The sequence below is a fragment of the Polypterus senegalus genome, chromosome 14 (assembly GCF_016835505.1).
Source record: "Polypterus senegalus isolate Bchr_013 chromosome 14, ASM1683550v1, whole genome shotgun sequence".
NCBI classification, from domain to species: Eukaryota; Metazoa; Chordata; class Cladistia; order Polypteriformes; family Polypteridae; genus Polypterus; species Polypterus senegalus.
In genome coordinates this window covers 28,209,901-28,233,119 of record NC_053167.1, presented here as the reverse complement: position 1 = coordinate 28,233,119, position 23,219 = coordinate 28,209,901, and the positions used below count along the sequence as shown (strand labels likewise).

The 23,219-nt window shown below is 36.8% G+C and overlaps 2 protein-coding genes across 4 annotated transcripts; one reads left to right on the top strand and one right to left on the bottom strand.

Annotated features, from left to right (window-relative positions):
- Positions 1-7,853: 7,853 nt before the first annotated feature.
- LOC120514702 (protein FAM217B-like) lies at positions 7,854-19,307 on the bottom strand. The gene is made up of 5 exons (XM_039735212.1): positions 19,218-19,307; positions 18,536-19,072; positions 16,103-16,214; positions 13,002-13,087; positions 7,854-10,852 (listed from the first exon to the last, which is right to left on the bottom strand). The coding sequence occupies exons 2-5, from the start codon at positions 18,703-18,705 to the stop codon at positions 9,571-9,573; spliced, it is 1,650 nt and encodes a 549-aa protein (XP_039591146.1). The 5' UTR covers positions 18,706-19,072; positions 19,218-19,307; the 3' UTR covers positions 7,854-9,570.
- Positions 19,308-19,372: 65 nt separating this feature from the next.
- On the top strand, positions 19,373-23,002 carry LOC120514703 (protein phosphatase 1 regulatory subunit 3D-like). 3 transcript variants are annotated; one of them, XM_039735215.1, is made up of 2 exons: positions 19,373-19,441; positions 21,231-23,002. In XM_039735215.1, the coding sequence occupies exon 2, from the start codon at positions 21,250-21,252 to the stop codon at positions 22,180-22,182; it is 933 nt and encodes a 310-aa protein (XP_039591149.1). In that variant the 5' UTR covers positions 19,373-19,441; positions 21,231-21,249; the 3' UTR covers positions 22,183-23,002. The 3 variants fall into 3 exon arrangements, with proteins under 3 accessions (XP_039591149.1, XP_039591147.1, XP_039591148.1); XM_039735213.1 differs by lacking the exon at positions 19,373-19,441 and adding an exon at positions 19,513-19,798; XM_039735214.1 differs by lacking the exon at positions 19,373-19,441 and adding an exon at positions 19,805-19,904.
- The last annotated feature ends 217 nt before the right edge of the window (positions 23,003-23,219 follow it).

Here is a 23,219-nt window from a genome sequence, read left to right as displayed (position 1 = left end):
TTTGCTGCATTTCACCTTAAAAATGATATCGTCATCATATGTAAATATGCTTTATAAAGTGGCCCAGGTTGTGAGATATTATAACTGTAGTGCAAGTTTACAGTGGGGTGATTGTACTTATAAGTACAAACCGTTCTACAAGGAGCAATTGATTGAGTGCATTTAAAGTTCTTGGGATTAAACTGTTTCTGAACCGAGGTCCGTACAGGAAAGGCTTTAAAACATTTTGCAGTGGCTGAGACAGCGTGTGCTTAATGCTGTATACCGATAATTCTCTTTCCGATCAGCTGCTGCTGTGATTCACACTCAGATACAGTGATATAAATACTCCGAGTCGTGCAGTGAGAGAAATATGGAAAAAGATGATCCGCTGTGGCAACTCCTAACGGGAGGAGCTGAAAGAAGAAGAAGAAATAGAAGTGAGAGTAACAACGCTAAAGCAGTTATGGTATTTGGAATACTATGGCTGTTCCCTGGACCATTATATTGTTACGAGTTAATTACAATCAGATGCATTACACTAATAAACAATATGCGGTTAGTTTCTGTGTATTTATAAAGCCGCGTAATGAAAATAATGAGTAATCACACAAGAACAGTACCATTGCTTTGACGCTGGGTGCCGCCAGTCTGCAAAACCGAGCGGAGAACTTGCGCATCGACAAGGCATGAGGTACCGTGGAAAAGTGCATGGCTTTACGCCAAGTGTAGGTTTTATACATCGCGATTTGAACGTGGAAAAGTTCTTACGCAACATTTCTGTGCGTACGCACCGTTTATACATGAGGCCCCTGGAGTTGATTTGAGGTGTGGTGCTTGTATGTGGAAGATTTTGCTGTGAACAGACAACATGCGGTCAAAGGAGCTCTCCATGCAGGTGAAAGAAGCCATCCTTAAGCTGCAAAAACAGAAAAACCCATCCGAGAAATTGCTACAATATTACAAGTGGCAAAATCTACAGTTTGGTACATCCTGAGAAAGAAAGCAAGCACTGGTGAACTCAGCAACGCAAAAGACCTGGGCGTCCACGGAAGACAACAGTGGTGGATGATCGCAGAATCATTTCCATGGTGAAGAGAAACCCTTCACAACAGCCAACCAAGTGAACAACACTCTCCAGGGGTCGTTATCGATATTCAAGTCTACCATAAAGAGAAGACTGCATGAAAGTAAATACAGAAGGTGCACTGCAAGGTGTAAGCCACTCATAAGACTCAAGAACAGAAAGGCTAGATTGCACTTTGCTAAAGAACATCTAAAAAAGCCAGCACAGTTCTGGAAAAACATTCTTTGGACAGCTGAAACCAAGATCAACCTCTACTAGAATGATGGCAAGAAAAAAGTATGGAGAAGATGTGGAATAGCTCATTATCCAAAGCATACCACATCATCTGTAAAACACGGTGGAGGCAGTGTGATGGCTTGGGCGTGCATGGCTGCCAGTGGCACTGGGACACTAGTGTTTATTGATGATGTGACACAGGACAGAAGCAGCCGAATGAATTCTGAGGTGTTCAGAGACATACTGTCTGCTCAAATCCAGCTAAATGCAGTCAAACTGATTGGGCAGCGTTTCATAATACAGATGGACGATGACCCAAAACATACAGCCAAAGCAACCCAGGAGTTTATTAAAGCAAAGAAGTGGAAAATTCTTGAATGGCCAAGTCAGTCACCTGATCTTAACCCAATTGAGCATGCATTTCACTTGTTGAAGACTAAACTTCAGACAAAAAGGCCCACAAATAAACAGCAACTGAAAGCCGCTGCAGTAAAGGCCTGGCAGAGCATTAAAAAGGAGGAAACCCAGCATCTGGTGATGTCCATGAGTTCAAGACTTCAGGCTGTCATTGCCAGCAAAGGGTTTTCAACCAAGTATTAGAAATGAACATTTTATTTCCAGTTATTTAATTTGTCCAATTACTTTTGAGCCCCTGAAATAAAGGGATTGTGTTAAAAAATGCTTTAGTTGCCTCACATTTTTATGCAATCGTTTTGTTCAACCCACTGAATTAAAGCTGAAAGTCTGCACTTCAACTGCATCTGAGTTGTTTCATTTAAAATTCATTGTGGTAATGTACAGAACCAAAAGTAGAAAAAAGTTGTCTCTGTCCAAAAATGTATGGACCTAACTGTATACCTGTACAGATTTTAAAGTTTTAATGTTGTGCTAATACCCAGGAGCTGTAGTTTCTAACTTTTTAATACAGAAACCATAATCAGAGTTTAAATATTAAAATTAACATATGTTATCAGAAAGCAATAAATAGTATATGATTTAAATACATTTATCATACTTACAGCTAGCTTTAAGAAATTTTGACCTGTCCACTCTGCTATTTTTTTTCCACGGCAGGGCCACAGTTAGCCAGAGCATATCCCAGCAGTCTCTTACACAAGATAGGACTGAATCCATACTTAATGTGTCACCAGTTCATTTCTGGGCATATACAGGAATGATTACACATACCTAAACAGGTAAATGTCTTTGAGATGCTGGCAGAAACCTGAATGGATGTCCACACAGAAAGTGAGAACATACTATGGAGCTAAAGCAGACCCGTAGTCCAATGAAACAGCGATGCTAACCAATCCAATAATGATGACCGTTAGTGTGCAGTACTAAAGACTCATTGCAAAATTTATTTTACCGTACTCTGCTATTAAAAAATGGCATAACCCTTTCTATAAATTGTGCACCCTATAAAGTGATGAATAAAAACATCATTTACACAAGTCACAAAACAAAAGTCCATTTTTATTATTTAAAAGTACAGCAAATATTCTCAGTTTTGTACATGAGACACTTTAAAAAGCATTCCAGTAGTTCGCTTGTTTTACTTTGAACTAACAAGTGAAACAGAATAAAAACCAGGAGACCGGCATTGGGAAAAGGATATTTGCAGTTCAAAAATTGTATTCTCTGACTTGAAGGAAATTAATACAAACACCTTGCTTCACTTTGTTATTAGATTCAATTTAAAATTCTGACATGCAGATTTTGTAATAAAAGATACAAAATAATATTGTTTACATCAATTTTCAAAAGTGTATCAGAACTGCTCACAGAAAATAAGTTATGAAATGTGCATTGGGGATCATAATATTATAAAACTGGAGCCTGCTAATTTCTCTTCAAAATCTAAAAATTAAGCAACATACCAGATACAATTTGAATGAAGAAAACCGAATATAAACTAAATAAATCTAGTTCATTATTTTATGTGCATATAGTCTGCTCATTATAATACCACTATAATCTGAGTACTTCACAGGAATATCCAAGTGATTTTTAGACAGCAAATGCCATTGTTTTCTAGCTGATTCTTTTCCTTTTCCAAATTTTTTACTGAATATTATGCACCTGGAAGCTGTTTACTTAAAACAGACACATCTTAAAAATTAATTAATCATTAAAAGGGACTACTGTATACTAAAAATGACAGAATTTACAGAGCAGGGTATTGTGTTGCACAGTTATTAACTGAAGTTGATACTTGCCCTTCTTGTTATGAGATATACAGTATTTATATAATATTTTTTAAACTCCGTAAGGACCCTTTGTTTCAGAGTAATTCTTTGGTGTTATGCAATCCACTGATTTGCCTCTAATTAAAATCACCAAAATATTCTCTTCCACACTTTTATTAAAACCTCATGGTTAATTAGGTCACTCATTTTTCTATTTCCATGGGCTATGTATCAAATGTATTTATTTAATTTCTTAAATGTTGGTCGGAAATAAAAATGTCTTTATACTCTCTACACATGATAATAAATTTGGCTCCTTGTTTCTGGATTTTTCAAATTGGATGTTGGTACATAATTCTGAAGAAGCAGCTTGGAACTGATCTGAACAATCCCTAAAAAAACATCTGCTTGGCTCAAGGATTGGAGCATCATTACCAGGCCTTACTGGACTGTGTTCTCTCAGTGTACAATTTTATAGAGTTGGCCTACAAACACAAACAATCCAACATCAGTTGGATTTGACCTCGTTTTCCACTTAATGCCACAGGGTCTTCAATTTTTGGCCACTGCTGCGAGTTTCAAATTACTATTACGGTCACAGGGGGCTGAAGCCTACCTCAGCAGCATCATATGCAAGGCAGAAACCAAAACTGTGTCAGTCTGTCACATGGTCTGCTCATGCACATGCCCACATTGGACCGAGTCACTAAATGAAATGACAAGCACAGCTTTGGGGTTGTGGAAGGCAACCTGGAATATATGAATGTAAAAACACACAAACACAGGGAGGACTCTAAACTCTATATAAGTAATGATCAGGCACAGCATTTGAGCCCAAGATGATGAACTCAGGAGGCTTAAGTGCTAACCACTGTGCCACCTTTTGCAGACTAATTTTTTATAGTACCAACAATGAAACAATTAAATTTTTCTAAATAAATAAAAAGCAAAAGGCTCTGCTTTGAAGTGAGACATTCCCTTTGATACTGCATATGTTTAACCTAAAAAGCGCTACAAAATTTGGACCAAGATTAGGAATTCCCAAAAGTCACCCTAATTATCACAAACAAATAGCTTGCTATATTTCTAAAGCGTTAAAGTAAAGAAACATGTTTTCATCGAAATTATTCAAAGAGCACACCAAAATATACATTTTCTATAACAATATATATATTTATACCATCATAATTTACTACAATGATTGAATAACAGCTTGAGAACAAAGTGCAAGAAAACTAGTTTCATATTGAGCATGACAAACCAGTACAGAACACATTTTGATATCTTAGAGCAACAAAGTACAAATATCTGTCACATTTGATGCAAAGGATCATAATCCATACATTCTCAGCAGATCTTCTTTACAAAGGACCTGACAAAATATATATATATATATATTTTATTTTTTCTGTATAGAAATCACAAAGATTATAAAACTTGTTTATCTACAAAATTCATTGGTTGTAAGTTAAAAAAAATATTAGCACTCATTGTCCAAATAGCATAATCTAATATACTACTGCATTATAAAATTTAATGAGGTTACCTTGTGATTCTGGTTAGGTATGGTACCTTGACTCAACAAAACTGTAAAGACATTATTGGCAATGCTTGTATTTGTTGAGAAAATACTGAACTTGTGTTATCCTGATGCTGGCAGTCAGTAACGTATGCTGAGCAAAGAGGCCTCAGTCATGTCTACTGTTAGACCAACTGTTTCCATGATATTTTTTGACTGCTAGATCACCAATGATATATTGTTTAAGTTAAGTCAATTGCTAGTGTTTTTTTATTAGTTCAAACTGAAATCTCTGAATCACAACAGGCACTGTACAATTATAAATATTACAATGAAGACAGTATATAACTACCAAGGAATTGGTAATAAATATAAGCATATGGAATGTATAGGGGACATAAATACATTTAATCAGCCTCTTGGCATTTGGTCTGCTCAATATTCTTTTAAAAAAATACAAGTGGTTGTAAGCATGCTTTTAAAGGGTCTATCTATCCATTTCCCAAACCCAGTTGTTCTTTTTTAGGATCACTGGATGACAGAACCTATAGCAGCAGTATCAGGTGCAATACAGAAACCAGCTCTAGATGGGATACCAATCTACCACAAAGCACTTGGGCCCTGGACACTTACACATGACCAATTTAGTGTTACTGGGCAAACTAAGACACATGTCTTTGGAATGCAGCAGGAAATCTGGGGTTCCAAGTGACATGCTGAGAGTGTGCCAACCTCACAGAGACATCGTCCAGGCTAGGCTTCGATGCTGAGACTCTGTAAGTGTGAGGCAGCAGCACTAACCACTGTGCCACGTATATGTTGATTTGGTGTTTGTATATTTAGGACTTATTTATGTGAGGAGATCCTGAAAATAAAGGTGATAATATCTTTTATGCATACTACCAAAATATATTTTTATTATCAAAATTTAGATTTTGTTAGTTTTTTTTTTATATTGTAGGATAACAAGATAGAAACTACTTGACTATAAACAAGCCTGGAAATGGATGTGTATTAATATAGATTTTGGCAAGAAAATAAACAATTTCACATTTTCCAAAAAGTTACGTAGGTTGTTCCACAGTGTAACTGACACCTAGACTCTTAATTGCTAAAAACATTTTAATTTAATTTAATTTAACACTACATATGTTGCTCAAATTCACTGTGTGTGTGTGTTAGTTTCAGATGCAATTACAGGTGGTTAGGGAAGGTTAGAGTTGGTGAGAGTCAAAACCTGACCCATTCTTCACTTATTGGAACCTGGAAAAGCCACAGTCAGGCCTGAAATGAACGTCCGGCATTTTAAGGAAACATTAATTAAGTCTATGTCACAATATAATGACTGGCATGACAACAAATGTAAGAAAATAATAGGTTTACCATAATGTAGGAGTTAGAGAAAAAACAAAACAATCAAGATATTGCCTATTGTGCACATAATTAGAAATATACAGTATTATCTACTATATATATATATATATATATATATATATATATATATATATATATATATATATATATATATATATACACAAAATCCTAAGTCTAAAAGTGCAATGATATCATGTGCCGTTTTTATGTCACTTTTTTCACGCTTTAAGTTAGGTTTATTTTAAAACCTACATATATATGTTTGGTATCATTCTTTTCAGAGTTTATCGAACTTTAATGTGATATTGTTACATTTTCAAATTCTTATTCAGTTGCTTAAATTATAAACTGAAAAATATCAAGAACTCACGTCCCGTGAAACAAGAGTTTGTGCCAAGAGATTTAACCATGCCCCGGGCGGGAAATAAAAGATAAAGAGTAGATGACAAAGGCTGCTGCTGTACAGGCTTTTAAATGTTCAAAGCACCGCCGAGATGCAGCTCATGCAGCATGGCGGCAGCAGGCCAGCAACTGATCGAGCAAAGAGGAGGTAAAAAAAACTTATTTGTTTCCAATTCTATCACCGTTTAAAAGGGGGTTTCAGAAGAGCAATCGTGTCTCCTTGGGGTGCATTCAGCCCCCCTCTTCACAACGCAAGCAGCAGAGACAAGAAGTGGCTGGCGCATAGTGCAGAAAAGGGGGGTTGGCGAGTGAAGAGAGCAGGGGGGAACCCCCTAGTATAAAATAAGGATTGATTGATTTTTAGAGTTGTGCTTTCATCTTGCTGATTACCAGTGTGGATGACATCTAAGAACACTTAAAAACCATATTTAAACAAGTAATAGTTTGTTACAATCCTATTATTTTAATTCTACTTGAAAGTGCCTATAGTACCTAGGCCAAATAAAATGTGTTTACCGCTCTGCGTTGTTTTTCTGTAATGTGGTTAACTGGGCAGTTTAAAATACCATGCCTTGAGTTGATATTATTTTATTGAATTGTGTTTCAACAAGCCACCCATGATCAGGTTAATTTATTATCCTACAACACTCACATCAATGGTGCATTTATATTTCACAAATAAAGGTGTATTTTACATTTTCTGAATAATCTGATTGAAGATCAGATTGAAGATTATATGCACATTTATTTTTATAAATAAATTTGGGAATTGATCACCCTAGTCACAGAGAACCTACTGTATGTGCAAGGCTTTACTGTTGCCTTGTGTTTGTTAGTAAGGAGTTAGCACATTTTGAGTCTGTCTAGAAGCTGCTACATGGATAGATACTGCCTGAAAAGCTTCATGTTAATCATAGAATCCAGTTTTAACTGTAACTGTACATAGGCATCCCAAACCTTACAGTCTATGGAAGAAGTCTAATCGGTCTTTACCTGTTTTAAAATGATACTGCTCCCAAGGTTCTGGCACAAGCCAAATGACCCCATCAGATTTCCAGAGTCCAGGGACTTTTTACAATTGTCATTGGGTATATTTTATACCCTACTCCTCATCTGCCCACTGCAAGATTTCAGAATAGCTATCCAAATCTATGACATTGTAACGAAATGTGCAATAGAGGGGACTCTCCTAAATGTTCAGAGTATTGCACCCTCTTAAAAAATGCTACATCAGCTTTGCGGCCTCTACTCCCTGAAACTGTTTTCCACTAGGGTTTGTGTTTCCATTTAACTTATTGCCTTCTCCGATATGTTATCATTTTGATGTTCACGTATTATTTTATGTGCTCTTTTACAACATGTGTATATTGCATTGTTTGATTAATTTTTCACTGTTTTTTTAAACTGATCTATAAAGTGCTTTGAAATAGTGCTCTCAATGAAAGGTTTTATAGAAAATAAAGATCAGTTTGCTGGCTCTGTGTGCTCTAGAGCTATTGTAAGATATGGATTAAATGCACTAGCTAGTAATTAAAATGAGAATCAGAAATCTTGATATACTTTATATGACAGTTATATGGGGTTATATGTCACATGATAACACATGATACTCAACTTGTTACAGAAACCCAGGTAAAGTATATCTTTTTCCAAAGTGGATAAATCTACTGATCTATCCATCCATTTCTATTGTAGGGTCCTGGCGAGCTATAGCCTGCCAGCCGAATTGGACACAAAGCAATAACCAAGCCTAGACAGACCTGAAGTCCATCTCTTAACACACACATGCATACACCCACATCCAATCAGTCCAGAACCATTTAAAGTAACAAACAGATGTTTGAAACTTAGGAGGAAACTAATATGTTTAATGGAAAGCCCACATGGACATGAGGAGAATGTGCAAACTCCACACAGGAAGTGTAAAGATGAATGGCAACACAAACATTTACACCACTATTCCATTCATACAGTATCTTTACAATAGTTCTATATTTTCCAGTAATAAAAGAAACTTTTCTTGGGCATTGCCTGTGAACATAATTGGACACGTTTGCCAAAAGCTCGTCTAAAACAAGCACAGGTATTGTTGTGTAAAAGAAGACTTTTTTCAAATATAAAATTCCTCATTACTTCAGTTGTGTTTTCCTGCTCTATCACAGTTCTTTACTGCAAGGTCCAGATTATCATGAGACCTTGTATTTAACCTGACTTCATTTGAAGTACTAATCTAATGGATCACTCTGCCCAGACTGTGTAAACCTACAGTACTTCTGTGCAGTTATCTGCTTAATCTAATCTTAGAATGGATAGATAATGTAATGAAACATTTAAAAAAAATACCTGCTTGTCCATGCTAACTGTACCAGAACAGTACTGTACAAGAAGAAAAACTCTGAGAATTCTTTTTTACACTGACAAAAAATAAAAGAAGATCAACGGAAGCCTTACTTGCTTTTTAGTATCTTGAGTATCTAACAATGCATAGATTTCTCTGCATGAAGATAAATATTAAAGTACTAAGTGTCCAGCAGAATAAGCAAAACATTATTTAGCATTTTAAAGTACACGTTGATTTCAGTCTCCCGTGGAAACAAATGGCAGGTAAGATGTATTTAAATATACATTGACTTTGTTTCCACTTGAAAGCCCTGCTACAAGGTAGTACAGTTCGAAGGTGAATGAAATTACTTTGTATTGTATAATCATTTGGGGGCTTATGAGAAATTCTAACAGAGCAGCAATTAAAAATGTGGTAATCATTTGGATATGAGAACCACTTCTTGTGTACCTCAAGACTTGATTCACTTAGTGAGAAATTGGACATGCTTCACCCTTCCATTGACCTTGTTACTTGGAGACTCAACTGAGTTTGTTGAAGGCTCTTTCTCCAGCAAACGGGTGACTTGTTTCAGAGACTTTTGCCGTTCATTTCCTTGCCTCCGCAATGGACTTGTTTCTCTTACCTTACTGCAGGCTCCTGGATAGTCCCCACTTCGTCCCTTTCCATTCTTACTGGCTAAACCCTCAATACTAACATTTTTTGATGCAGTCTGTGACTTAGAAGGACTCATCATTGTTGGTGAATGTGGAGGGTATCTGATGTTGCCAGCAGACTGCATTCGGCTCAGATGACTACTCCCTGCAGTGGAGCTCCCTGGTTTCTGTGCTTCAAATGTACCAACAGCTTTCCGATTCATACTGGTTCTAGTCTCACTGCTGCTCCTTCTTTGAGGAGTGCCTGTAGCAAAACTGCGCTCTTGGGCAAGGCTGAAACGGGAGTGTCGCTGGTAGGCGTATGATCGACAGGCACCATTACAAAATGGGTAGCGGACACGACAATATGGACAAGCTGCCTGGGACAACTGTGCTGAAGAAGCGCTCCCCAAGCAGGAGAGAAAGGCTATTGGAAAGGTACGCTGGCACTGCCGTAGGGTTTTAGGTGAGTTGAGGTACCCAGGTGGGGCAGTGTGGGGCCTTGTACGACTTGTAGACGTGGTTGCAGTAGATGATTTGCTGTTCTCTGCTTGCACAGTCTGGATCTGAAGCCATTCTAGCTGTAGAAGTCGCTCTAAGTACCTTTCTAGGTGTCCTACAGGCTGTGGGCGTGGGGCCTGTCTCCCCTCTGTGTTTAGAAAGACTGCCAGTTGACGCAGGCTCCAAGTATTAAAAGGAGGAGGTAGAAAATCAGGATAGTCATAGCCACCCTGTAAGCCTCTAGGATTACTAGGGTGTGAATCAAGGTCATTAGGGTCAAAAACTTCTGCTCGCAGATGAAGTTCTGGAGGGGAGCATGGTGAAGGAGGCACTGGTAGTCGCTCAGAGTCAGAGAGGTCACTGGCACTGTCCACTTCACCTTCCTCTTCTTCATACAGCCTTAGTGTCTCCAAGCTGGGCACCTGCAATACTGGTGCAAGATGCTTTTCAGAGGTAGAAGGAAGCAACTGAAGAAACATCTTTGACCCCTTTCTACTGGGTCCTGGAGAAGAATCACTGCTCTCTTGATTATCCTTGGGCATCTCAAGAAATTCAGATACTCTTGAGGAACAATAAACTGGTTGTTTCAGATATAACTCTTCAGGGCCCCTGCAGAATAAAAATTCTTTTGCCTTATAAACAATATTTGTAAAATATATATATATATATATATATATATATATATATATATATATACACTGTGATTTCTGAAATTAAAATAAATTTTATTTTAATGTTTTCCTATCACCATACTTTAACAGTACTCATAATACACACAAATTTCCAGCTGATTTTGTATTTACTATTCAATTAATAATGTAGCCTTGAAATAATGTAGAACCAATGGTACCTTATAAAGTAAGGAAAAAGGGTAAAGGTTACTCCCACAATGAAAACATAGAATAGGAGGTTAGAGACATACCTGAATTTATAACGTTTATAGCAGGAAAATATACACTATAATCTGCCTAAAATTTCAAAACGCCATTCATAAATTACCATGTGAAAAGCACTATTCAAATTATTGGAGGCAGGAATTTGGGTGCAGTGTGCAGATAAGTGAACAAGTGACTTAAATAGCTGATCTGCAAATCATCCATCCATTTTCTGTGCCATTTAACCTTTCCATGTTGGAAGATTTTATTTACAGGTAGCTTGGTCTGTGGTAAAGGAATTGTGCACCAAATTTTCTCAGCATGCGTAAAAATGGACATACTTGTATCTCTTATATATCCTATGAACTGCCTGTGCTGTTCCTTTATATTGGCAATCTTCATTCTGAAGTAATTGAAAGAAAAAAGCAAGCCATTTAAAGTAATGAGTACTTCCTGCACTGCAAATGCAGACAAAGCATCCACAACATTTATACTTATTTAATAATTTTTTTTCCACGTAATCAAAGTGAAGCCAATATTTAATTAGAATATTAATTTAAAATTTTAATATTCAGTTAAACATAAATAATGTCAGCGATTGTTGCATTTGAAAAGTGCATTACTTTATCTGTGGTTCAGCAGGTGTGACTAATAATTTCAAAGCATTACTTTAAATGTGAGACTGGTGGTAATATGCAAGGCATTTACAATTCAAAAGCCAGGAGAGGAGAGTTTACGTATCAGTAGATTTCACCCATGAACTAGTTTTAACAATTCAGTAATAATGTTAAAAAATAGTTAATCTTGTACAGTTAACTACTACTATATGCACCCATTATCATCCTTTCTTTTAACTATTTGTTTTTCTTTATTAAAACATATATTTGTTTCGAGACATCATATGTTTGGTTTATGACTAAACATTAGCCATAGTGTTATGTTTAGGGCAACTACCTTGCCTCCTGGAGTCCTGGGTTCAGTCCAGCATTATCTTTGTGGAATGTGCACATTAATGCTATGTTTGAGCAGCCTTTCTTTTGGGTACTTTGTCGTCCTTCCAAAGACGTGCAGGTTAGCTTGACTGTTCTCTGGGTATGTGTATGAATTTGCATTGCAATATACTGACTATCCCCAGGATTTAATTTTTATTTGCTTGGAATGCAGCCAGAATAGGCTCTAGTTCTTCATTAACATACATGAAAGAATAATTGCAGTTTAATATTAAGTAGAACTTAAAATAAATATTTTTCTAAAAAACTTGTTATTTATTTAAAGTATATATTGATTCATAATTGAAAATGGAATGACAATTACACTGGGTATAAAATATGCTATTATTTTCTGATCTTACTTTTTTTCATTAAAACATGGCAGAGAACCAGAGTGAATCCCCTATTCTTTGCTGCGAGGCACAAATCAACCTTGAATGAAACATTCATCCATCACAGGACAAACACACATAGACCACAATTCAGTCATGCTGGGCAAATTTGGAGATGTCAGTTGCAAAAGTCTTTGGTATGTTGGAGGAAACCAGTTTACAACAAGAATACACAAAGTTGTGCAAAGAATGTGAAAGCTCTGATTAGACTCCCAATTAAGTTGTATATTGACATCACATGCCTGCTGATTTGAGGCAGCACCTTAATAATTTTGTCAGTATGCAACTCGCAGAACCACAAAAAACTTGTACTTTATATGAAGTGAACATTATCCAAAACTGCCTTACAAATAAAGCACATACTTTGCATTATTGTGCTTTTAAATTACAATCAGGTTAATGATTTAGGAACTGCTCACTGTAGAGTATAGGGAAATCAGACCATTTGCTTAGGTTACCAATGGAAGGCGAGTGGTAACTTAACTTTTTTTGTCTTACTCACTCTTCTTTTTTTCCCTGCTGCACTGGGTCATTTTCTGTGGCAGACATATTTCCAGGTTTAAGCCGACACCCTCTCCTTTGGGAGGCCTGTATGGATAAGGATGGCAGACATGACCACATGCAATATATGAGCAGAACTACTTTACATTATCTATACATTTCCTGAATTTACAATGTCAATTAATTGTCACAGTAGCCATAGCCTTTTCTAACACCATTGGGTGCAAGGCTACAACTAACCATGGACAACACAGTCAAGTACACATCCTCTCTCACTCACTGGCTCACTCACACTGGTCAGGTAATTGTAAACAATTCACCTAACACACATAGGACAAAAACCACAGAGAAAAACCCTGACGAACACATGGAGAAGATGTAAGCTTAACAAAATAAGTGACCAGGCTGGCCCAATCTCCTGGAGCTCTGAAATAGGAGTGCCAATCACTGCGTCACCATGTCGCCACCACTAGACTGGAGTTTAGTAAAATTTATAAATAGATGAAATCATTTAATTTCACATTATAACTATACTCACATTTACTCTGGTAGCCATTCATATAACGTTAATCAACATATATTAGATAAGTGTTAGGTAAACTGAATCAAAACAGGCTGCACTGGATGCAGATTTCTGTTGTATGCAATGTCATAACTGAAAGCTGTTTTCAAAGCTTAATGGAACTATTTGAATAACTTTGCTCCTTCTTCAACTTTTCCTACATTTATATAAAAAACTGACATGTTTAGTGTTTTTCTTCAAGTATATCATGGATATTATTGTTTTTTTTTGTGAAATAACTGGAGTTTGTCCTCTGCATACTACCAGACATATCAATAATCTGCTAAATTAAGGCAGCTCAAATTTGATGATCAAACTCTGCCATGAAAAACAGGAACTACCGGTATGTGATATGTAATCTTTCCCACCAGTATCTGTTCTTCAGATATATATTGTATTATAGGAGTGTTTTAGATATAGAGTGTCAATTGCTATACACCTAAGATAATATGGTCCTAGGGAGCTGCAAAAGAAAAGCCTACTAAATACTTTCTGGAGATCATTCTCTTAAGTCTTAGTCTCAGTGATTTAGTGCTTCACTAATAAGCAATATGTCCTGGTATAAAAACATATTTAGACACAAAAGTGGAATTCCATGTGAAAAAAGTGCAAACTTATGTTTATAATTCACAATGACTCACAAATTTGTAATAGTTTTTTTATTAAATAATACTTTGTGCACCTCCAGAAAAACTTCAGTCTCATTAAGCTGAGTAGGCAGAGAGTTGTGTGATAGTGCTTAGTGTTACTGTGCTGTATAAATAATGATTAACTAACATGAAACAAACATTCTGATTTTTAATGTGATTGCATAGATGGGGTTTCTTAACAGTTCTGTTATAGCATGTGACATTAGGACACTCTAAACCAGGGGGGTCCTCAATCACAGTCCTGGAGGGACGCAGTGGCTGCAGGTTTTTGCTCCAACCCAATTTCTTAATAAGCAGCGCTTATTGCTCAAGTAACACTTCTCCTTCACTTTAGTGGTCTCACTCATTAAGATTTTGAACACTTATTGCTTATTTTAGTCTTAAACAGCTGTATTCTCGGTTTTTAATTGCTCTTAATTAGCAATAACACGCAAATGACAAAAGAAACCAGCATTTCTCCATTTAGCTTGTTTCCATTTACTCATGTGTGTATTTATCGTGCATTACTGGGTTTAATTAAATACTTGGAAGGAAAGTGAAGAGAAAAAAGTCAAGGACTGAGACATCCTCATCCATTTTAGCCTTCAAATCATTTGGATGATATCCTTAGAAAGGGGAAGAAAATCCAGGAATTGAGAATTAAAGCAGAGTTAAAGCACTAACAAGTCATTAAATTAACTTATTGGCAAGAACTGCTTTCTAATTAAGCAACCGGGTTAGAACACAAAAACCTGCAGCCACTGCGGCCCTCCAGGACTGGGATTGAGGACCCCTGCTCTAAACCAGTGTTTCCCAACCTCAGTCCCAGGGGCACACTCTGGCTGCAGGTTTTTGTTCCAACCAGCTTCTGTTTTATTTTGGACTCCTGGGCTAATTAAGTTATGTGTTATTTCCCAAGTTATGTGTTTTGGGAACAATCTAGAAGTAAGAAAACGAAGTTTGATAAAATATATATATATATATATATATATATATATATTAAAATGTACCAAGCAATTATATGGGAATAATGTATTATTTTCTTTTTAACAATATTTTCATCTTGATTTTCGTTCTACTTTTCTAGATGTTCTAATTGTTTAATTAAGCCATTATTTACTAATTAATGGGTCTGATGCTAAAGTACTCGCAGCCTTTGATTATTCAGTGTTTTTTGTCCAAGTGTCTGCTCTGCTCATTTTTAATTGTCAATAATAAAATACAACGAAGGGGGAAAACTGCACAGAGAAAGGGCAAAATATAATGAAATCAACAAAAGAGAGTTAAGCATTTAAATCTAGAGCAAAAGCAGAAATATTTATAAATGTCTTATACATGTAAAAATCATGCTGCTGTGCTTTTCTGAATGTAGAATAAGAGAAAAAAAATACCAGCTAATTAAATGAGATCAGTGCTATCAGATGTTGTCACTGATTAGGAATCCGGTTGGAACAAAAACCTGCAGTCACCTGGGGTCCCCAGGACCGAGTTTGGGATACATGGTGGGCATGAATTCAGATGTCTTCTGTGATGGGAACTAAACCTTACTATGTAGGTAATCTTAACATAGTATTAACATGTATTTGAAATGTAAACTGCAATTTAATTAAATGTAGAATTTTACCAGAACTGTGTGCTCTCATTAAATCATCTTGAGATACTTCTGCGTTAAAAGTACTGCGAAATAGTCCCATCTGAAACAAAAAAATTCTAAAAGCAAAGGATTGATTGACAGCTGCTAATTTAAATAGATTATGAGATAAACTAGAACAAAATCGTGAAGTTTCTACTTCTTACAACCTTCAAAAAAGACATTTGCTCACTCCTGGACTAACTAACTAAAAATAAAACAAAAAACAAAAGAATAGACTTTATATTTAAACAAATCAATATAGTTGACAAAAGACATACTCGCTCTGGCCCTTGTGAAAGATCCTTGATCTGACGGGACACACTGTTCTTTGACTGTACACTTGGTTTCTTTGAGGCTCGATGATTCAAATTGCTTTTTCCCTTTTTAGAACTGCATGTAAAAATGACAGAATATAAAACATCACTTTCTTAACAGAGTGAAACCATAAATCCAAGAAGCATAGACACAATGTCAGGTAAATAAGCTGATTAAGTGGGTAATACAATTTTCCAGGGTATGAATTGTCTTATACAATACAATACACTTTATTTTTGTATAGCCCAAAATCACACAAGAAGTGCCACAATGGGCTTTAACAGGCCCTGCCTCTTGACAGTCCCCCAGCCTTGTCTCTCTAAGAAGACAAGGAAAAACTCCCAAAAAAACCCAGTAGGGAAAAAATGGAAGAAACCTAGGGAAAGGCTGTTCAAAGAGAGACCCCTTTCCAGGTAGGTTGGGTGTGCAGTGGGTGTCAAAAAGAAGGGGGTCAATACAATACAATACAATACAATACACAGAACAAATCCTCAATACAGTATACAAATAAAGATTTTAGAAGTACTTAGCAGAATTTAACAGTAGATGATATCACATAATATGATTTGAATTTGTTAAGAGTCCTGGAGACCTCATTCATCAAGCTGCCACCCCCATTTGGCCATTCCACGGCTGAAACAGTACTGGCCCAACCAAACTGATTTAAGGACCTCTCTTTCCCACGATGTCTGTGATCCTCCATCAGGGATGACTTTACCTTAGGCAGGTAAAACAACTTGGCAGGTGGGCCGTGGCACCAAGTGCCACATTTGAGTACTGGATTTGTAAATCCAGGCAGCACAGTGGTGCAGCAGTTAGGGTTTCTGCCTCACAACTCTATGATATCCTATGGCTTGAATTATGTTCTGCTCATTCTCTTCATGTCTGTGTGGGGGTTTCATAAACACTCCACACGTGTGTGTGCTAGTTTAACTGGTGACTATAAAATGGCATGGTGTGAGCAAATGTAGATGTATGCTTAAATATACCCTTTAATGGACTGGTATGCCAATTCAGCATTATTTCCTATCTTGCTCTTGATTATACTGGGATAATTCCCAGCTCTTCAAAACCAAACATTTGGAATAACTGAGTTTGGAAAATGAAGGAATCTTTTATAGGCAACCACTACAGCAGCAAATTTTTGTTTCAGTGAATTTCATAGTGAGACTAAATGCTATCCTAAATTACATATACCGTATCATTTAAACTACTGCCCTTTTTGTCTTATACTTTAGTCATAAATATACAGCAGTGTGAACTTAGTAAATATGGATTTTATGATAACATTTTCATAGTATACTTTTAACAATTTCTTTTTCTCATTTTTTTGTTTTATAATGAATAGATGTGTCATTTAATTGTATCTAAATAGTAAAAATTAATAAAGGTCATACATGAGTAACAAATCATACAAGTACTAAAAATGAGCTGCTACTTCAGTGTCATTTTCTGTATTGTTATGATCTGACACAATGTAACATCAATGGACATGAGGGAATTTATCACCCTAAAGTATAGCAGGCTCCATTTCAGTTAGTTAAAGCCAGGACAACAGTTGTGAAAACTTCAGGGTCAGGGGAAGGGGTGCCTTTATTCTCGATTTAAACATAACCAGTGTAGCTTTTCAAACTGTATTGGCTATTGATAGCCATATCATGTGAGCAACGTGAACACATTAATAAAATAAGATTAGGAGGTGACATGACTGAAGTGTTTAAAATTATGAAGGGAATTAGTGCAGTGAACCGAGACTGTTATTTTAAAATGATTTCAATAAGAACATGGGGAAACGGTTGTAAACTTGTTAAGGGTAAATTTCACACAAATATACAGAAGTTGTCAAGACGTGCGGTAGACAGTAGCACTTTAGGGACTTGAAAACTAATCTTAATGATATTTTAGAGAATTACTGTAAATAGATAGGAATGGTGAGCTTTGTTCTCATCTAGTTTGTTCTAATGTTCTATTAAATGAGACAAAACCTCTGAATAAACAACACTGCAAAATGTTAAGGCATGTGTGTACTTTAAACATACAAGTACTTGTTAGTACTTGTTACTTTTCTTTTGAAATTAAATGCAACCTGCTGGGGTTTACTGGATTGACTAAATAAATGTAGAATACTGGATGTACAACTATCTATGATTAGAATAAGATTTAGGTTAAAAAGAAATCATTACATTTTACTGAAGACTTGATTGGAAAAGATATCTTCAGCAACTGGTCAGTATATTAGTCACACCAAAAATGTGAGCAATTGTACTATATACTAAGATGCAGAATCAATTGTAACTGGACCAAAATATTTGATGTCAGACAACATGTAAATAGAATGGAAAATGTTCATCTTCCTAGGAGAAATCAAGAAAAATACAGAAATGAAAGAAACCAACCTTGATGTAATGCTGTTGACTGCAGTGACTTTATTGCGATTTCGCTCCTTTGTGAATCCTTTTTTCAAGGCTGGTGCAGGACGGTCCAGAAGACTGGGTCCCATGATTACCTCTGCTGACAACACAAAGTTGCCTATATTCCCTTTTTGGGTTCCTTCATTCACCAGCATGCAGCTGATTCTTTAAACTGTAGTGCATCTTGAACGTGAGGTGTTACAGACAAGGGCCAGCGTCTTGTAACGTTGTTATGCATATGCGAACACCACGTCCAGCTTTCGATGCGCACCATTTTCATCATTCTTCATTATCAGTAGTAAGAGGATTACGGTTAAAACGGTATACGGCAAGGTAAACATATATGCAAGAAATACACCTGTGCAATCATAATATAAAATTAGCCCAGCGACGAGGATGGTCGTTTTTATGTATCTGAATACGTAACATCAATAAGTGCGCCAAGACACTCTGATCTTCATTTCTTGCTGTGTAGCTTGTCTTCAGCAGCACTGTATGTATGTTTGTTCTGGTTTTCTGTTCCTAGAAAAGAACCAGTGTTTATGTAATAGAATTAGCAAAGCATATGAAAACAAACAATAATACAAATGAAAATAGTTATTAAGAGTGGCAGAAAAATTTCAGTACGTTATTTCGCTTCCGCTCGCTGTCATTTTTTTATTCTTACCTGTACTCGCCAGCGGTTTGCTGAAAACACTACCCAAAGGGGGCGTATTCATAGATCTGCGGATATATTCCGAGCTCTGACGAAGGTATTGTTAAATTTTAACCAATCGGTCTAAAGCATTATAGGAGATTGGTTTCTTAGGGAAAATGGGCGGGGATATTTCGTTGAACTGATTGCTGGGATTTTGAGTCACATGCCCTGACTACCGTGAAGATCGTTTTAAAGTATGACATTCATAAGGAAATGTAAAGACGTCTGTGTATAAAATGAGTCTAAAAATAGCGTACAGATCCGATTTGTTCTGTCATTATTAATGCTTTGATTCGCTCTCTTCTACAAAAAAGGTTTACATCGTATCGCATGAAATGAAAACTACAAGTCCCAGAAGAGGACCGAACCGCGAATATCTAGTAGGAAAGGGGATAGTAACATTTAAGTGGGTTTATAAATAAATAAACATATAAAGAGCGAACAGTTTATGGATTCGAGTTTCTAAGAAGAGGGAGACAATGATATTATTATTTCGGGTGACAGCGGATTGTCCTGATTGAACCGAAAGACGCGGTCTTCTCTGGACGGCGGTACATATTTGTTTTTTTTTTTAATCTTTATTTTTGGAAACGGAACGCAAGCTAGTTTTGCGGACGTGACTGACGTGCGAACCAAGCCTTTACTGACTACTTAAATGTACGTCGTGGTAAATCTGTTCAAATAAGTAACATCGGGGAGCAAAAAATAACTCGAGGCTCGTGCATTTCCAGTATAAAATGAAAAATGGTGGTGCGTACAAGAAAATAATGTGTGCGATCTCGTGATACGCGACTCGACTCCATCAAGAAACGCCTGTGATTGCTGAAATGAGCTCATCCTACCTATGTCATTTTACATTTGCTCTTTCTTTAATTTTCATCATTAACATACAAAACACGTTTATGCATCAAAATGATAGGGATAAAATATTACACATGGGTTATTCTTTTGGTCAGACTGTGACTTCTCAGCTTTTTCACATGGCAACTCCTTAAAAGCTGGAAGTGTCATATGATCTGTGTTAACGCTTCCTCTAAAAACGGGAAGTTTAAGACGATCTATATTATAATCTCTTGCATTTCACATATTTTGAAACATATTTTCTGTCTTAAAGAAGCCCAAATTAAATGACATTTTGTACATGTATTAAATTGTTTGTGAGAACAGAAAAGTTCAAACTTATAATAGTACCGTAACTTTTGATAGAAAGTATGTGTGTGCTAGAAGTCTGCACAAGGACTGTTTATTTCATCCAGTGTCCTGTTGGTTCCCGCAAACTCCTTGACCACACTCCCCCATTGTACCTTAAAACTTGGTTGCATTTCTTAAAGCTCAGATTGTTCAGGTTCTTTACATTTGAATGTAAAACCAGTTACACATCTTTTTAATGTGCCATGCTGGTTGTTGGGTTTTAATTGTTCTTTGCTCATCTCATCTCTTAATTCTCTCAATACCCTTCAAGTATATATGGTGCTTGGTAATGATATCAAAAATGACTCCTAAATAAGTCAGTATTCATCTTTTTATTCATATCCAAAACAATAAGATTTTCACAGGGTTTTTAATTAACACTTTTGGCAATATGTCATCCCATATTCCTCCTGCATCTTCAGTTCTGACCTCCTGAGTTCCTGCCCACCTGAGAGTGAAAGTTACCTCAGAATTCGAATCTTGATGCACAGCTGTACCTGGTTGGAATGGTTTCCTAAAATGTGTTTTTGGGGATTAGATTTCCGTCTACTTTAACGTTTACTTAAGTACAGTATATTGTGCTTTACTTCTACCAATGTAATCATCCGACTGTATGCACTGCTCACATGGCAACATTTCTGGTTAAACTGCATAAAATGTATTTTGTTATGCAAAATAATTAGTTATATCTAATTGCAAAAATTTCAAACATTTGTCAGCCATCTAGTTAAATATCCAATGACATGACAGGTCAGTTAGTAACTTTCATTCCCCAATTTTTTTTCTATACAGTCTTAAGTGCTGGCAGACAATGGCTAAGCCTGGTATGAGATGGCTGCAGCAGCAGCAGAACCAGAAGACAACTGAACTAGCAATTCCTCGGAATCTGAGTTATATCTCAGGGAAGTACAATAACGTACAACTGGCAGAAGGATTTGGAGGAAGCAGTGGAGGGCATCAGCCAACTGCCATTCAGGTCCGACCACCTTCTCGGCAGGAGCACTCAAGCGTGAAACCACCCCAGCAAGGACCTCAATGTGAGACTCAGCCTCGGACGATTATGAGGCGTAGGGCAAAATCTCTGCCCACCTCTCCAGAGAGAGGCAGGAGCCTTTCTAAGGCAGGCAGACGACAGAAGGTTCGGTTTGCAGATTGTCTTGGCTTGGAATTAGAAGAAGTAAAGATCTTCAAAACAGGGGAAGACCCTTCTGTTCCTTTTCATGTGCTTTCAAGGCTCATGCTTAGCTCTGAGCTAGCCTCAGGAAGATATTTGGAGATCCCACTTCCTTACCTACAGACAGATTTCTCCCAACAGCCAGGTGACCAGAGTGATTTTAGGGAGAGACTAATGCGACAGAGGGTTTGTCTGGAGAGAGTCCTCTGCTCAGAACTGGGAATTTCAGGTTCTGTGCGTGTCATTAACCTCTCTTTTGAGAAAGAGGTCATTGTTCGATACTCCTTTACTTCTTGGACTAGCAATTCAGATGTCAAAGCCTGGTGGGATTCCAGTGGTCCTGTAGATGGAGATCCTGTGGGAGTAGAAATTGACCAGTTTTGCTTTTGGATACCTGTCCCTTCTTTTGTGTTGCAGCCTGGAATGTCTTTGGAGTTTGCAATATGCTACCGAGTCATGGGATGTGAGTTCTGGGACAATAATGATGGCAAAAACTACAGCTTGACCTGCCACAGCTATAAAATCACAGTGCCAAAAGATTGTGAGGGCAGTCTTGTACACTTCATGTAATAAGTAAAAAATATATTTTTGTCCTCCAATAACATCCAGTGAGAATATTTAATATGAATTTTGTTCATACATACTTCTGCCTTGATCTCGTCTGCACAATTTTAATTGGTATAAGGTCTTTTCTACTGTATGAAATTTGTGAGCTATATATGGCAGTCCTACCATGGAAAATAAATATTTTCTGTGTGAAATGTATTTAATTTGTTTACCACACAATAAGATTGTATGTAGTAGATACACCTTTGGCAGCAGTTCCACCTCTGAATCTGTGTGCACAGGTCTCTTTCTCTCTATTGGCTTTTCACATCTGGGCACTGTAGTTTTTTCCATCATTCTCCTTTGCAAAAATAATCAAGCTTTATCAGATTGCACGTAAACAGCCTTTTTGAAGTCCAGTTATGAATTCTCAAATTAATTGAGATTTGGAGCCATTCCTGGGTAGCTTTGGCTATATGTGTTTGGGGATGATGTCTTGTGGGAAAACAAATCTTCAGTCAAGGTGCAGGTTTCTTGCTGACTGCATCAGGTTTTCTTGTATTTTTCTACATTCATTTTGCACTCTACTCTCACTAGCTTTAAAGGCTTAGCAGTGTCGATGGTGTGTCTCTGATAATGTTCTTTGTTTGGCTTACACTAAGTTTGGTGTTTGGTCTGAATGCCGTAAAGCTCAAGTTTGGTTTCATCAGACTATAGAACCTTCCTGTAGCAGACTTCAGAGTCTCCAATTCATTGTCTGGCAAACTCTAGCTGAGATGTAATGTTCTTTTTCAACAGTGTCTTTATCTTCATGGCAGGATGGCAATACAGAAAGCATACCTTTGCACGTCTCCCTCTTTATTGTCTCTCAGCAACTCCTGACACTTACACCCCTGAACACGTCCTGAGGCCAATCACAAATGAAACTGCTCATACACAACCTCCTTACCAGTTCAGCTGTTTTACAGTGTGGATGTAATATTTACTAATAAAATAGCACATGTAGGCTCAACATTACAAATAAAGATATGTCAAATATTTCTCTACTTATATGCTAAATA